The 17,160-nt window shown below is 46.3% G+C and overlaps 1 protein-coding gene across 1 annotated transcript; it reads right to left on the bottom strand.

The window, feature by feature from the left end:
- Window positions 1-303: 303 nt before the first annotated feature.
- UBE2L6 (ubiquitin conjugating enzyme E2 L6) lies at window positions 304-16,809 on the bottom strand. Its single transcript, XM_049891997.1, has 4 exons — window positions 16,634-16,809; window positions 12,875-12,970; window positions 6,752-6,938; window positions 304-1,197 (listed from the first exon to the last, which is right to left on the bottom strand). The coding sequence occupies exons 1-4, from the start codon at window positions 16,658-16,660 to the stop codon at window positions 1,046-1,048; spliced, it is 462 nt and encodes a 153-aa protein (XP_049747954.1). The 5' UTR covers window positions 16,661-16,809; the 3' UTR covers window positions 304-1,045.
- Between the last annotated feature and the right edge of the window lie 351 nt (window positions 16,810-17,160).

Consider the following 17,160-nt stretch of genomic DNA (forward strand, 5'->3'; position numbering starts at 1 on the left):
CGGGCTCCCTGATCAGCAGTGTGGAAGCCGGCAATCCACCGCAGCGCTCTGTTGCCTCATCTATAAAATGGGGATTTTACCCTGTGGACTTTTTGAAGGCCCCTCTGGCTAAGGATGGCCCATTCTATCATGGCTAGCTTTCTCCACAGTGGTTAGGGTACACAAGGTTCAAGGTCAGGCAAGCTGTCAGCTTCTGGGAAGCAGGGCTACACCTGTATTAGACGGCAGCTAAGTCCTCCTTCCCCAGTCTTTGCTTGCCGCTGATGAAACCATCCCACCCGCTCAGTGAAGACTCAGCCGGACTGCGGAATTCCTCAGGGCTTTAATGGCTATGCGTTCCTGTGGGTTTCCATGGCTCCCCTGGACTGATGCTGGGAGGGGCACTGCTGAGCCCTGAGGCCTGGCTGCAGGCACTGGCAGCCTAACGAGATAGCAAGCGGGTTTTGAAAGCAAGTAGTCAGGTGTCCAGGACAGAAATGAGATTCTTACATTTTGTGGTACATCCATGGAGAAAAGAAGGCTTAGTACCAAAATCTGTGGGTATCTATCATTAGTCTGGAGGACTACAATCACTCAATCAGCAGATCACTCCATTGTAAATAGGATTCCCTCCCCATGCCCTGCTTGCCATCCATCTGCTCCATTTCCCTCCAACCCCCCAATAATGCCTGGGTCCCAGGGGAATGCTAATTGGCTGCTGGGCCCATTCACTGCAGCTGGTTTGGGCTCATCTTCCTAAAAAGGAGGGACCATATGAGGGCAGGATTCCCATATCACACAATGCCGGAGGAGGACTGGCTTGCAACTCCGCGAACCTCAACTCCCCCGAATCTGTGGGCAGGAAAGGGAGTGGGGAAGGATGCACCTATGGCCAGGTGAGCCTGGGAGTGGGTCCACATACCATACACACACCCGGACCCCCCACCGCAAACAAACTAACAACCTAGGAAGGAAAGGATGGGCAAGAAATGGGCCACAGAGGGCCCTGACTGCCAGTCCATGAGGTATGTTTGTCCACCATGCACAGGGAGGGGTCAGATCAAGCTTAGGTGGGCCGTTTCACTCCAAAGCGAAGGGTGTACTCTCTGGCATTCTTTTTGAACTGCTCCGGGTCCCGTACTAGTAGGTCAGCAAGATCCACCCGCAGAGGCTGATCCAGCTCCAGTTTATTCACCATCACGTTGAGGGCCTCCAAGACTGGGGAGAGAAACCAGATTAGGACATCAGGGTGGATTGAAAAACTCTGGGGAAGGAGGGTATGGCTACCTATTCCCAGATCCCCACAAACACCATACTCATTCTTTGGGGTTCCCCAAGAAGGCTAATCTCATAGAATGACTCTTGTTGTTAGCTGCTGTCAAATCGAGTCTGGCTCATAGCGATCCCATGTGTGCAGAGTAGAACTGTGCTCCATAGGGTTTTTGTGGCTGTGACCTTTCAAAAGCAGATCACTAGGTCTTACTCCAAAGTGCCTCTGGGTGGGTTCAAACTGTCAACCTTTTGGCTAGGAGTTGAGCGCTTAACGGTTTGCACCACCCAGGGCCTCCAGGTTGACTCTATAACCAACCAAATGCCCTACTTGCCCCTTGGCTGATGACACCTGAAGCTTTGACTGATTCTAACGGTGGTTTTCAAACTACAGCTTCAGAGAAGCCACCCATGATGGTGGTGGATGAGATCAGTAGAGCTTCTGGGTCCCACCCCCATTTCAACAAGAACAGCTCTGTTTCTCTGTTTTATATTAGGATTCCAAATAAATTTGTATTTGGACAAAAGCATTCTGTGGCTAAAGACCGAAGACCACTACTGCCCCAGTGGCTTTTAATCTTTCATGGGTGCTTTTGGGAACCTGGTGAAGGCAGGGACCCATCTCCTCGGCATGTACACATGTGCACATGCACAAACATACAGTTCTGAGCCAAGAGTGCTTCGCAGACCCCCTGAAGCTCATCCAAACAAGGATCTGCTGGGTTCCTGAGTTAAGAACTCCTGAGCTGGTCCTGAGGCAGGACAGATTAAGCTCATAGACTCTAGAGTGGCACTGCCCAAGGCAGTACCCACTAGTCATTCGATGGTTATCTAAACTTAATTAAAATTAAGTACAACTAAAAATTAAGTTCATGTTTTGAGCAAGGACCCAAGAGATAGATCCTGATCCAAAGGAGGAAAAGTGCAGAACAGAATTTACACTCATTTGGAAACCAGATTTACTGGATTCATTGAGATTGGGAAAACACCTGAGTCTAATGCCTGGAAATAATCTCTAAACCTTGAACTGAAACTATCTCAAAAAGCCGTAGTTAAGCTAAACAACAGTTTAGCCCAATTAATAATGTTTGCCTCAAGCACAGCGTTCTTATAAAGGGTTATCAATATGTGTGCAAACTGACAAGAGTTAATCTAAAGCACAGATGAGAACTCTAAGAGGCAGAGAGCCTAAATTAATGGTGATAAAACAATATGGGTAAAGAAAGTGAGAACAGTGACACAATGTGAAGTATGTAACCAATGTGATTGAACTGTTCATGTAGAAATTGTGAATGGATTTTGGTGGTGTATATTGCCACCAAAAATAAATAAAATGTATATATTTTTTAATTCAATTCAGCCAGACACAAAAGGAGAAATATTGAATGATCTCATTTATATGAAATATCTTGAATAAGTAAATTCACTGAGACAAAAGAAAACTGGTGGTTAGCAGGGAATGGAAGAAGAGGGAATGGGAAAAAAGTCATCAGTTTCTGTTATGGATTGAATTGTGTCCCCAAAAAATGTGTGTCAAATTGGCTAGGCCATGATTCCCAGTATCGTACGGTTGTCCTCCATTTGTGATCTGATGTAATTACCTGTGTGTTGTAAATCTTAACCTCCATGATGTTAATGAGGCAGGACACAATCTACAGGATTAGGTTGTATCTTGAGTCAATCTCTTTTGAGATATAAAAGAGAGAAGTGAGCAGACAAGAGAGGGACCTCATCACCACCACGCAAGAAAAGCCACACACAGGGCACATCCTTTGGACCCGGGGTCCCTGCGCTGAGAAACTCCTTGACCGGAGAAGATTGATGACAAGGACCTTCCCCCAGAGCTGACAGAGACGGAAAGCCTTCCGCTGGAGCTGGCACACTGAATTCAGACTTCTAGCCTCCTAGACTGTGAGAGAATAAACTTCTGTCTCTTAAAGCCATCCACTTTGGTATTTCTGTTAGAGCAAGACTAAAGAACTAAAACAGTGTCCACTTAAAATTGGTAAATTGTACTTTACATTAAAAAAAGATATATTCATAATCAAACAATAAACCAAAAAAAATCAAACCTGACTCGGTGGACCTTATTTAGGTCTTGATTTATAAAACAAAAGCAACAACCATTACACCCAAAACAAGAAAGAAAATGTAAATACTAATTGGATATTAAAGAATTATTAATTTAAAAAATAGGTATATATACAGAAGTCAGCGTTCTTTGGTGGATACCAGAGATGGGGGGGGAGGAGGAGGGAGGAGGAATCACTCTCTAGACAGAAGACACTTGGTATTTTTGGTGATGGGGAAGGCAATACCGAATGCGGATAAAGCGTGCACAACTTAACGAAGGTAAGTGAGGACAATAAGTAATACACAAAATTAAGGGACCTTATGGGTAAATGCTATAACATACACAATTTGGCGACAACAGCAGTAACAACCCAAAAATACGTGAGTGGTTACATAGGTAGATATATAAGCATGTTACGTGTATAGCAAGGTATATGTGTATATATCCATATGGACATATAGGCATATCTGCAGGCATGGATAAATACATGTTTGTGTGTGCCGCACATATATTCATATATATAAAATAAAGCACATAGGAGACATAGTCACAGTTACCTCCCAGATGTAACCAAACACCCCACAGGATTGTTTTACTAGGTTTGAAGGCTTAGGACCATAGTCTTGTGAGACAACTTGGTCAACTGGCACAACATAGTCTATAAAGTCTATGTTTTACAACCTAGTTTGGTTAGTAGTATCTAGGGTCTTAAAAGCTTGTGAGCAGCCACCTAAGACAAAACTGTTGGTCTCTACTCCTCTGGAGCAAAAGAGAAAGAACGAAACCAAAGACTCAAGGAAGAATATAGTCTACAGGACGAACAGTCTACATGAACCATGGCTTTATCTATCCAGAGATCAGGAGAACTAGATGGTGCCTGGCTACTACCACTGACTGTTCTGACCAGGGACACAATAGACAGTTCCAGATAAAATGGGAGGAAATTGTAGAACAAAACTCTAATTCTTTTTTTTTTATTATTAACTTTTATTGAGCTTCAAGTGAACGTTTACAAATCAAGTCAAACTGTCACATATAAGTTTATATACACCTTACTCCGTACTCCCACTTGCTCTCCCCCTAATGAGTCAGCCCTTCCAGTCTCTCGTGACAATTTTGCCAGCTTCCAACTCTCTCTATCCTCCCATCCCCCCTCCAGACAGGAGATGCCAACACAGTCTCAAGTGTCCACCTGATACAAATAGCTCACTCTTCATCAGCATCTCTCTCCTACCCACTGTCCAGTCCCTTTCATGTCTGATGAAAATTCTAATTCTTATTAAAAAAAAAAAAAGGCCAGGCTTACTGGACTAGTAGAGGCTAAAGGAACTCCTGAGACTATTGTTCTGAGATACCCTTTAAACTTTGAACTGAAACTACTTCCAGAGGTCACCTTTCAGCTAAAAAACAGATTGGCTCATAAAATAAACAAAATCACCCAAGAGTCCTGTGCTCCTTTAAAAAAAATCATCTGTATGAGCCCAAATGGTCAACATTTACCTTAAAGCTTAGATGAGAAGGTCAGGGTGGGCAGGGAAGTGGGATTAATGGAAACAGAACAACCACAGCAGAAATGCAGAGAATGTTGATACAATGTAGAAAGTGTAACCAACGTCACTAAACAATAATATGTATACAAATTATTAAATGGGAAATGTAGTTTGCTGTGTAAACTTTCACCAAAAACTCAATAAAATATTTTTTAAAAAATATAATAATGAAACAAAAACAACCATCGTACCCAAAAAAGAAAATAAGACAATTAGGAAAATATAAACACTAATTGAATATTTGATATTCAAGAATTATTAATTAAAAAAATAAGATGGATTAATAAATGGATAGAAGAATGGATAGATGTGATGAAGCAAGGATAGTAAAAAGTTAATGGTACTATCTAGGTAGTATACTAGGGTTATTTAGGAATTCCTAGGTATGCAAGGAGCCCTGGTGGCACAGTGGTTAAGAGCTATGGCTGTTAACCAAAAGGTGGACAGTTGGAATCCACAGGTGCTCCTTCGAAACCCTATGGGGCAGCTCTACTCCATCCTACAGGGTCTCTATGAGTTGGAATCAACTTGATGGCAATGGGTTGTTTTTTTTTTTTTTTTCAAATGGTGCAAATGGTCAATGAGCTTGGCTGTTAACTGAAAGGTTGGAGGTTTGAGTTCACTCAGACGTGCCTTGAAAGAAAGGCCTGGTGATCTACTTCTAAAGATCAGCCACTAAAAGCCCTACTGAGCACAGTTCTGTGCTGACACAAGTGGGGTCGCCATGAGTCGGAACTGACTTGACAGCAACTGGTAATATAAAAATATATAGGTAAAAAAATATATGGGTGTTTACGGTAAAATTATTTCTTTGGAAAAAAATTCTTTGCTGTCTGTATGAAAACAAGAAAAATTCAGTTCCTCAGTTGCACTAGCCACATTTCAAGTGCTCAACAGTCACATGTGGCAAGTGACTACTCCACTGGACAGGTCAACTACAGAACATTCCATTATGGCAGAAAGTGCTGCTGGACAGCACTGCTCCAGAGTCAGCCAAACATGGGTTGAATACCAGCTCTGCCACTTGCCAGCTGTGTAGCCTCAGGCAATTGCCTCAGCTCTCTTATGCCTCTGTCTTCGTCTATAGAGTTGATAGCAGCACTACCTCATGGGATTGCTGAGGGCATCAAATGAAGTCTGTGTGTGAGCTCTTAGCTCTGTGCCGAAAGCGTTCAACTCCAGGATGAGTTTTATCATCATGAGGCCAATCCCCTCAAACGAGGGCACTGAGGCCAGAAAAGAAAAGGGACTTGCTCACAGATGGAGCGGTGGGTCTTCTTATCCCAAGCCATCTCCGTCTACAGCCCAACTGCTTCTCTCTCCCAAGACCCATGACAAAGTTCCTCTGTACACCTGCCCAGGTGTAGAAACACAGGTAGGAGGAGGTCACCCATCCAAGATCTCTGGCAGCATCTCTTCTATCTCATGATAACCTCAGCTGAAACTCACAATTTTTGTCTTCTTCCTTTTTGGGTGGTACAGTGGTTAAGTGCTCAGCTGCTAACCAAAAGGCTGGCAGTTCAAATGCACCAGTAGCTCCTTGGAAACCCTATTGGGCAGTTCTTCTCTGTCCTATTGGGTCCCTGTGACTCAGCATCGACTCAACGGCAACAGGTTTGGTAACCATGAATCAAGGAGCCTTGGTGGCACAACGGTTAAGTTGCTAATTGAAAAGTTGGCAAGTCTGATCCTACCCAGCTCCGAGGGAGAAAGCCCTAGAGATCTGTTTCCATAAAGATTACAGCCTAGAAAACCCGTAGGCAGTTCTACTCTGTCATATGGGGATGCCATGAGTCAGAGTCTCAACAGCACTGAGAAACAATAATCACCCCAAATCAGTTTGGTAACCCCCGCCTAATACTGGCCCCTCCCCTCCCACCTTGGCAGGTCTTGGTGCATGGCTTCCAGTACTTGTTGCTGATAATGGGCAGGCACACCTGTCCGTTCTCATCCACGTTGGGGTGGTAGATCTTGGTTGTGAATTTCACCGTGGGGGGCTTGAACGGATACTCCTCGGAGAAGTCAATACGTAGATTGAAGGCTCTGAGGTTGTAGGGTGGTTGGTCCTGTAGGGAGAGAAAGGGTCAAGCTCTGCTCCAAGAATGGCTGCTCGGCAAAGACCACCTTTCTCCTTTGGAGTCCTGGTCTAGTTTTCCTCCTCCCCGCCCCCCCATCCCAGGGTCCCAGGCATTCCCTGCTCCGCTCCTGGGAAGAATCTCGAGCAGGGAGTACAGATGGCAGCTGAATCCACTCAACAATTGAGCCATAGAATAGGGGGAAGGTGGAATCACAAAAGACCACTGGACTGTCTCTGTTTGCCTAGAGGAACAGAGAAAGAAGAGAGTCAGGACTAGGAGGAAGAAATGGAATGGGTAGCTAATTGCCTCCTTGAACAACTGCTTCCTTGGCCATGAGACCAGAAGAACTGCATTACTGAATGTTTTGACCAAAGAACCAATAGAAGAACCTTGATAAAAGGGGGGAAAATGAGGAACAGGATTTCAAATTCTCGTGGAATCCAACCTTTCCAGAGCCATGGAGGCTGGATGAACCCCCAAAACGATTCCCCTGAGATGATCTTTAAACCTTAAACCAAAAATAACTGCTGAGTCTTTAAAGCAAACAATAGGTTAGCTTAACCAGTAAAGAAGGCGTGCCTTGAGCATTGTGCTCTTTTATGAACCATCTATGTGAGATCAAATTGACAACACCAACTTGAAAGGTCAGAAAGGAAACTCAGGGGGCAGTGAGATGATGTTAATGAGGGAGAATAGTTCCACAACTCAGAGAATATAGTCAATGTCACTAAACTATACATATAGAAACTATTGAATTGGTGTATGTTTTGCTGTGTGTATTCCCAACAATAATAAAAATAAACAAAATAAAAGAACACTGGACTTCGAGCCGGAAAAGTCTAACCCTACCTTTTGCTGTGTGACCATGGGCAAGCTTCCCCCACCTCTAGGCCTCAGTTTCCTCGTGTGAAAAATAGGTAAGGTTTGACTAGGTGAAGCCTAAGGGCTACCCCAGCTTTAAAGTCTTTGTGAGAACTATGCAAGAGAAGGACCAGAACATCCTCTCTTTGGGAGCTGTTAGCAAGTACAGGAATACATCATCACTGGAATGGAGAGGAGATAGAGAAAACGAAGAAACCATAAGAACTCAGGGGCTGCAGTGACTGAGGAGATGAGGTCCCCCGCGATCCAGGAGGAGACCCTCCAGACTCAGAGAGACCTGAAGACCTTCCTGAGCACCTACCTCGTGCTAAGGGCTTGACACGCGTGAACCTCTGCTTCAGAATGTTGAGGTCACATAGGCTGCCCGGGAGTGATCTTGGGCAAGTAACTTAACTTCCCTGTGCTTCAATATAAGGATAATAATAGACTTACTTCTTCATAGGGCTTATGTGAGAATTAAATGGGTCAACTTACATGAGAAGCTTAGAACAGGACATGGCAAACATTACATATCTGTCAGTTATGTATGTATCTGTCTCTTATGTATGATAAGAGAGCCCTGATGGTGCAACGGTTAAGCGCTCAGCTGCTAACCGAAAGGTTGGTGGTTTCAACCCACCCAGTGGCTCCATGGGAGAAAGACCTGGCAATCTGCTCCTGTAAAGATTACAGGCAAGAAAACCCTATGGGGCAGTTCTACCCTGTCGCATAGGGTTGATATGAGTCAAAACCCACTCTACAGCACCTAACAACAGCAATTATGATAAGTATTATGAACACTCACAACTATTAACATCTCTGTTTTCAGATGAGGAAACTCAAGTTCAGTGTTTATAAGTTGCTTGCCCAGGGCCATATACAGCTAGTAAGTGGCAGTGCTGGGATGGGAACGGAGAGCAGTAGACTCAAGGTCTCCACCTCGATCACTGCTTTATACTCCTAGAATAGAGGACCCCTAGAATTAGGTGACCCTGGCACTGAGCACAGGGGCGTTTAGGCTGGTTCCAAAGGACCAAATCTTCCAGAACCTTCTTTACTGAGAAGACAAGGCAAGGACAGTTTGAATGACAAAGGTAGTTAAGCAGAGTCAAGGTCTTCACAGAGCTCCTCCTCCTTGGGGGAAGCCACAGTGGTCTTAGGTGTATCTAAGAAATGGAGTAACTACTGGGAAGATGGCAATGGGTTTGGTTTTTGGTTTTTACTGGGAAGATAAGGAAAACATCTCAGCTTTTACGGAATGAGAAAGGCTGGAACCCTTGCAGCAGGTAAGACCAAGGGCATAGGCCTCAGAAAAGGATGGGCGTGTCAGTGGGTATGGGTTTACAGGGCCATTTATGGGGCTTCTCTAATCTTAAAGAGGGAGGAAGTAACGGAGCCCCAACGACTCCACCCTTTCCTGCTCTGCCTTGTCCCAGCTGTGCCTCAGCTCATTACTCAGCCTCTCTTGGGCTCAGTTTCCTCATCTATAAGATGAAGTTGGTCTAGACAGAAAACTCCACATTGCACCTTAGGGACTGCCGAAAGTTCTAGTTTCTTCTAAGTTCCGAGTTAAATAAACCACTTTACTATTAAAAAAAAAAAAAAAAAAGACTGAAAAAAGTTTGAAAACCATCCATCTTTCATGGAGTGGTTAAGAGAGAGGACTCTGGTGTCAGTTGAATTCTATCCCTACCACCTTATGCTGTATGACTTTGGACAAGTTACTTACCCTCCTATGCCTCTGTTTTTTTCAATTATAAAAATAATACTAGGAGTCCCTGGGTGGTGCAAAGGTTAATGTGCTCTGCTACTAACTGGAAAGTTAGCAGTTGGAGATCCAAGTCCACTAAAGACCTGGTGATCTACCTTAAAAAAATCAGCCATTGAAAACCCTATGGAGCACAGTTCCACTCTGACACACATGGGGTCACCATGAATTTGAATCAATTTGACAGCAGCTGGTCGGTAGTAAAAAATACTACCTTCCTCATTGGGTGGTTGTGAGGATTCAATATGACCTCAAATATGTACTTAGAACAGGAGATTCTCAATAAATGTGAACTCTTACTATTAGCTTCACAAGGGCCATCCAACCGTAGCCTTCTATGACCAAGACCAGCAAAGTGAGGCCACCTAAATGAACATGCAGATGGAGGCTGAGCCTCTGAGGGGGAAGCTATCTGCTCACCCCACAGACCTCTCCTACCTCTCCTTCCCCGCTGGCCAACCGTCCCCTCCTTCACGGCTTCACTGGGTTCCTTCAGGTCCTCCTGGATGACTAGTCTGCACCAAGTTTTGGTCCCCAGCCCTGGGGTTCCTTCCAACTAGCATGCTTCTTCAGGGCCCTTGTAAGGCTGCCAGATCTTTGGCTGGTTCCTGAGGTCCACCTACCCACCCCAGTCTTGCCAACACTTCCGGTCCTCTGATTTCACAGTATTCTTCCAAATGTGACCTTCTCTAGGTTTTCCTACCACCATTTTCTTAGCTTCTGACTTGCTCCTTGCCTTCACTCTTATCATCTCAAAGCTGGTTTCCTTGGAGATCTAATCAGTCCCTGGAGCTCTTTCCAGCACCTTCTTCCCCTGGCACCTAACAGGTGTTCCCATTCCCAGCCAGGTAAGTAACTTGCTTCAACCCAGCAGCCCAAGGGACTTGACAGAAGGTTCAGATGTTGACCCAACTCAAGCCTTTTCTATTTTTCCAGGCTACAGATCAGTCGAAAAAGATGAGATGGCACAACCCTGGCATGCTGTATTGTTAGTAAGACATCCAAATCCTAAATAATAAGATGAATTGTTGCCTTTCCATCCCAAAGGGCTTTTTTTTTTTTTTTTTTTAATTTCATTGTGCACTAGGGAAAGCTTACATGGCAAATTAGTTTCCCATTTGATAGTTTGTACACAAAGTGTTCCATTAACTTGATTCCATTCCCCATAACGTGCCTGCCCTCCCCCCATTTCCCTCCTAGGCTCCCCGTTTCCTTTTGTACTGTCTTGCTACCTCTTCCTGCCTTCTTATCTTTTGCTTTTGAGCAAATGTCCCCCTTTTGATCTTATTTAATCGATTGTTCTAAGGAACACATTCCTCAAGAGCTTTTTTTTTTTTTTTTTAATTTTTATTGTGCTTTAAGTGAAAGTTTACAAATCAGAGTGTTGTTTATTTTATGAGCCTATCTATGCTTTGGCTGATGGGTGGTCTCTGGTAATGGCTTCAGTTCCAATTCAGAAGGGTGTCTCAGGGCCATAGTCTCGGGGGTTCCTCCAGTCTCTATATCAGACCAGTCATTTCTGGTCTTTCTTTTGAATTTGATTTTTTGTTCTGCAATGTTTTCCCAGTTTGTCTGGGACCCTCTGTTGTGATCCCAGTCAGAGCCGTCGCTAGTCGTAGCCAGGCACCATCTAGTTCTTCTGATCTTAGTGTCATGTAGGCTGTGTTTCATGTAGTCCATTAGTCCTTTGGACTAATTGCTCCTTTGAGTCTTTGGTTTTCTGAATTCTCTTTTGCTCCACATGGTAAGAGACCAATGGATGTATCTTAGCTGGCCACTCACAAGCTTTTAAGACCCCAGATGCTGCTCACCAAAGTAGGATGAAGAACTTTGTCTTTATGAACTATGTTGTGCTAACTAATGTAGATGTCCCCCGAGTCTATGGTCCTTTGCCTTCAAGCCTAAGAACTTCATCCTGCAAGGTGTTTGGTTATGTCTAAGAAGCTGCCCTGACTGTGGCCTTTGTGTGATCTATCGTCTATACTGATATATAAGCATCGCCTACAGAAATATCCACCACCAGGCCTGTATCTACAGATGGGTGTGTTCCCTTCCAAAGAGCTTTGACTGACAAAAAACTCAAATGTTTTCATTTTTATTTCCAAGGGACCAAAGGTGTATGGATGAATTTCTGTAAGACAGTATCTTCAGGCACTAAAAACTAAATGGCAAAATAAAGAGCTTGCACTCTGATGATAAATTCTTTGGAATATGACTTCCAAAGGGAGGTTTTATCAAGATGATATCAAATAATAAGTATAGAGGAATCAGAACAGTAGAGATAAGTTAACTGTGTTGTCACCTGGAACAATGATTTTCTGAAATTAGTCTTTAAAAGAAAAAATGCAACATATGAGGTTTTTTTTTTTTTTTTTAATGAGGTTTAGGGGAGTAAATTTTACCAACTATAGAAACTCGGGTGGCATAGTGGCTAAGAGTTTGGCTGCTAACCAAAAGGCCAGCAGTTCGAATCCACCAGGCGCTCCTTGGAAACCCTATGTGGCACTTCTACTCTGACCTGTAGGGTCGCTATGAGTCAGAATTGACTCAATGGAAATGGGTTTTTTTGTTTTGTTTTTCTTTTTATGGGAACCTAGAAGTTTGCCCCTACCACTTAACAAAGGTCTTTTTTTTTCCCCGTAGTTATCACTGGGTCGATTCTGACTCATGGCAACCCCATGTGTATCAGAGTAGAACTGTATGCCATAGGGTTTTCACAGATGTGACCTTTCAGAAGTAGATTGCCAGGTCTTTCTTCTGAGGGACCTCTAGGTGAATTTGAACCAGGGCTTTGAGCCAGTTCTTTCCAGTTTGAACTCCTGCTAATAATTTGCATTTCTAACAAGTTCCCTGATGATAAATTTGCATTTCCACCCTAGATATGAGGTTGTAAATCAGAATCTTCATTTTAACAAGATCCCGAGGTGATTCTTAGGTATAACTTCCTGGGAACTTGTTAGAAATGCAAATTCTCAGCAGAGGTTCAAACTGGAATAAACTAGTTCGAAGCTCTGGTTTGAACAGACAACCTTTCAGTTAGTAGCCAAGCACTTAACACTTTGCACCACTCAGAGAATCCTTGACAAAGGTCTATGAGATCTTTTTTTTACTTCTTTTTTAGGTGCTATTTGTTGCAATCAGTGCAGAGGGAGAACCTCCCCATCCCCACCAATGGCAGCCTCCAGTGAGAGGACCCTAAGGCAGGGAGAATTCCTGCCCAATCATGACCCTCCTTGCCCATGCCCCTGGCCTGAGCCACCCCCAGTCCAGAGCCACAATCCCCATGGACACTCACGGGCAGGAGGAGGGCGTGCCACACCAGGACGTTGGCATCTTCGCTGACCAGATTCTGCAGGTACCTGGGAAGCTGGCTCTGCAGATCCTCCAGCTCCTGCAAGGGGAACAGCAAGCGGGCAGTTGGCCTCGACTTCCACACTTCAGCTCCTGCCCCTGCCCCAGCAGCAAGCTGTCCTGTCCAAAGCAGGACACCCTAGGGGGCAGAAGCCAACAAAGTCAAAGTCCCCGTTTATTGAGCACTCAGTATGTGTCAAGGTCCCTGGGTGGTGCAAATGGCTTACGCCAGTCTATTAACCTAAAGGTTGGCGGTTCAAACCAACAAAGCCATGAAAGAAAGGCCTGGCGATCTGCTTTCACCCAGATTACAGCCAAGAAAACCCTATGGAGCAGCTCTACTCTGCAACACAGGCGGTCACCATGAGTCAGAGTTGACCTGACAGCAACGGGGTTTGTTTTTATTTTGGTTTAGTATGCACCAGGCATGGTGGTAAGTGCTTCAAGTGGATTATATGATTTTAGCCTTATAATTCTGGGGGTTCTTGGTGTAGAGAAGCACCAGATCACTTCTCCCAGATTTAAAAACTTGGAACTAAACTCTCTTAGAAGTTTTTTCCCCTGAAACCAAGGTGCTTAACCCTCTTGCCCTCTTCCTAGAAAATCACTAGGTCTTAATTCTCTCTCTCCTTCCCTTCCTTCCATCAGCATCCGCCAAGTGCCCAGCATGATGAGATGTACACACAGTGCTCATGGCAGAGTGGGTGGCAAAGACATCGCCTCAGCCTTGTCAGACTCCACTCGCCCAGGGTTGGGGAAGGAAAACAACTCAGGCAGACCACAGCAGGTAAGAACTCTATACACCAAGCAGAGAAATAAGTGACAGGCAGGGACTCACCTTCTCAGAAATGTGGCCCAATCACCTGGCCATCACCCAATGACCTCAACAGCCATTGACTGAGCATGCTCTAGGGACCACGACATGGCTCAAGCCTCAAGAACAACCATGGAGTAATGGAGGAAACATGAATGCAATTACGAGAATGACGTGTGTGGATGCATTAATGAGGAGAGAGATGGGAACAGGAAGGCTTACAGGGGCTGCACATGGTGAGCCGGGCCATGCAGAATAAACAGGAGTCCACCACGCAGAGAAGTTGAGGGGCACCAAGACAGGCCCAATTAGGGCAAATGTCCCATGGAAAGTCAATAGTTATTACAGGAAAAGGGTTCCATGGATGAGTATGTTTGGGAAACACTGGGCTAAACAGGTTTCCTTACTGCAGGGATTTCCAGAGCCTTTAATTTGTTATTGCATATTGTGAATCCCCAAAACGTGAGCCCATAGCATGCAGTACTTCTCAAATGGATCTGACCAAGCAACCTCTCGCCCTTTGCTGATGACAGAACATTTTTTTCAAAACAACATAAAAATGACATTCAAGGGCAGGTCATACGTCTGTGAAACACCAAATGGGTATAAACCACTGGTTCTCAACTACAGGAAATTTTACGGAGCCCCCCCCCTCCACACCCCCGCCCAGGAACATTTGCCAATATCTGGAGGCATTTTTGGTTGCCATAAATGGGAGGCAGGAATGCTATTGGCATCTAGTGGGTAGAGGCCAGGGATGCAGCTAAACATCCTATAGTGCACAGGACAACCTCCCACAACGAAGAATTATCCGACCAAATGTCCATAGTGAGGAGGTTGAGAAGCTCTGGTGGAAACAAGGGCAGAGAGAACGTTCCCCAAACCCAGTTCCCAGTTGAGAAGGGGTCCTTTAACATTGTAGACCATCCGAACTTTCTATTTCCCCCTCCCAAAATATAAACACGCCTTTGTTCCCCGCCCCTTCACTCCAACACACTGCTTCTCACACCTTCTACCCAGATTCTATGACTTTTCATTTATTTTTTGCCCCAAACTAGAAGCATCTTTTACTACAAATCGGGTTCCGGTATCATCTGTTATTTTGGGGGCAACAATGAAGCCCAAGGGTGAATAGAGAAGCTCTGGAATGGACATTTTTCCCTGACTTTACTATTAACAGGAACATTTCGGATTTTATCTATTACAGGTGAGTTCTGCCAAAGCTTTCGCAACACCTGAGGATGATGAAACCTGAGCTAGGACACAAGGCTCCTTCCTGAGGCCTGTTAAGAAATCACCTGACTTAGAGGAAGAGAAAATGAAAGTAGAGTGACCATTGAAAGAGCCTGTTTGGAGTCCTGAGGACCCAGCTTAAATCCCAGCCCCATCTCTTCCTTCTTCAGTGACCCTGGATAAATGAGTTATTTTATCGGAGCCTCAATTTCCTCATCTGTAAAATGGGAGTACAGGGTTGCTGTGAGAATTGGATGAAACAACTGATGTAAACTGCCTGGCACGTAATGATGCCAGTGTGATAAATAAAACCAGCTGCCATCTAATCGATTCCAACTCACGGCCACCCCATGTGTGTCAGAGCAGAACTGTACTCCACAGGATTCTCGATGGCTGATTTTTGGGGAAGTAGATTGCCAAGCCTTTCTTCTAAGGCACCTGGGTAGACTTGAACTGCCAAATTTTCTGTTAGCAGCTAAGTGTGTTAACCAGTTTGCACCACACAGGAACTCCAGTGTGATAAATACTGGTTTCCATCTCTTTCCTACTGGAAAAACCCCTGCTCCATTTAGCAGTCGCCCTTCAGATTTCAGTTCTTCTGGGTTGAGCCTACTCTGGGTGACCCAGACTGAGACCCTCTTCTTCTCAGAGGCTGGGGGTAGCAGGCACTCCCCTCAGCCCCTCCACTCCATTCTGCAGATTAGAGGAACTCAGAGTCTGGGGGTGTCAGATCCACTTCACCAGGATTTTTCTCCATCTCCAGCTACACCCCAGCCCCCCCCAACCACCCAGGATTTTCCCACCTCCTGGTGGAATTTGCTCCATCCCCATCCTTCCAGACCTCATCTCAAACTGTGTCCCTGATTAAAACGAAGGCTCAAGGAAGGCAGGGATTTGTGTCCTTTGTTCACCTCTGCCTCCCTACCAGCTAGAACAGGGCCAGCATACAGTAGGCATTGAACAGCAACTGCAGAACAAGGAACAAGGCAGGCGCGCGCCACCGTCTCCAGGAGCCTTCCCTGCTCTGCTTCAGCATCTTCTCCACAGAGCGCTCAGGGAACTTTGACCTACTCCGGGTCAGCACCCCATGCTGCTTTGGACCCTAGTCAAGCAGGTATCAGCCCAGAGGACGGGCCATAGACTATTCCGAGGAAAGTACCTTGTCCCCTATCTCTGTGCATAGCCCACTCCCCACCCACAGCAGGGCGCCTGCCACCAGGATGAGGCCAGGAAACCCTCCCCGCACCAGAGACGCACGTAAATGTTCTCACAAGTTTCTGGCAGAAGTGAAACTGAAACCAGTTGGGGGGGCGGGGGGGGAATCCGATCGGCTCACTCCACCCCCAGCACGGCTCAGGGAACCAGCGACACCACACCCCATATGCCCCCTCCCCCCAAAAACACTTCCCTGACCCCTCGCAGACCCCCTTCTCCCCTGGGGTTAGGGAGCAGGAGATGACAGGCATTCAGCCGGCCCCAGTACCTGGACTACTGCGAGCGCTCGGAGAGCCGGCAGGGGAAAGGATGGAGGGAGTAGGGAGCCCGGGAAGGGGCGGAGGGGGCAGGGAGCCGAGGAAGGGGTGGAGGGGGGAGGGAATCGGGAAAGAGATGGAGGGAGGAGGAGCGGGGGAGAAGGAGTGTCCCAAACGCAGTTACCTTCGCCACCCGCTTCCTCGCTGACATCTCGGAACCGAGTGTGGGGCACTAGCGGACTCCAGCCGACCTTGCGAGGAGACTAGGCGCCCCGCCCCGGGGACCCCACCTCCGGGAGCCCCGCCTACGCTCCGCTCCGCCCGTGCGGTCGCCGGACGCAGCAGACCTGTTCCCCACTGGCTTTTCGAAGACAGAGGGGGCCCTGCGGGGAGAACCCGGCCAGGCCTCAGAGCCGCGCGCTCGGATCCGGACAGCTCGCGATCTTTGTTGGGGGGCACGGATGGTCCCTGGAGCGCGCGGCGTGCCTGGTCTCTGAGTCCCGGTAGGGGGCGCTCTGCATCAGGCGGTGAGCGCGCAGAGCGCGGGGCTGGGGTCTGCTCATCCGGGTGCTAGTTTCTGCCCGGGACTGTCCCAGGGACTCCTCTCCATCAGCCGGCTCCTCGTCGTCCTGAATACACGCTCACCCTAAGTAAATGCAGGGATGCAACTCTGCTCCGCGACAGGTCCCCCGGCGGCCTCCACCGTCAGAC

This window comes from Elephas maximus, chromosome 7 (assembly GCF_024166365.1).
Source record: "Elephas maximus indicus isolate mEleMax1 chromosome 7, mEleMax1 primary haplotype, whole genome shotgun sequence".
NCBI lineage: Eukaryota > Metazoa > Chordata > Mammalia > Proboscidea > Elephantidae > Elephas > Elephas maximus.

What these genes read in the sequence shown, in the direction of transcription:
- UBE2L6 (XM_049891997.1), bottom strand. Translation starts at nt 16,660, where the DNA reads ATGTCAGCGAGGAAGCGGGTGGCGAAG. An exon ending in GGCACGCCCTCCTCCTGCCC is followed by an intron (nt 6,939 to 12,874) that starts GTGAGTGTCCAT and finishes CTCTCCCTACAG; the next exon opens with GACCAACCACCCTACAACCT. An exon ending in ATGCACCAAGACCTGCCAAG is followed by an intron (nt 1,198 to 6,751) that starts GTGGGAGGGGAG and finishes TTCTCTCCCCAG; the next exon opens with TCTTGGAGGCCCTCAACGTG.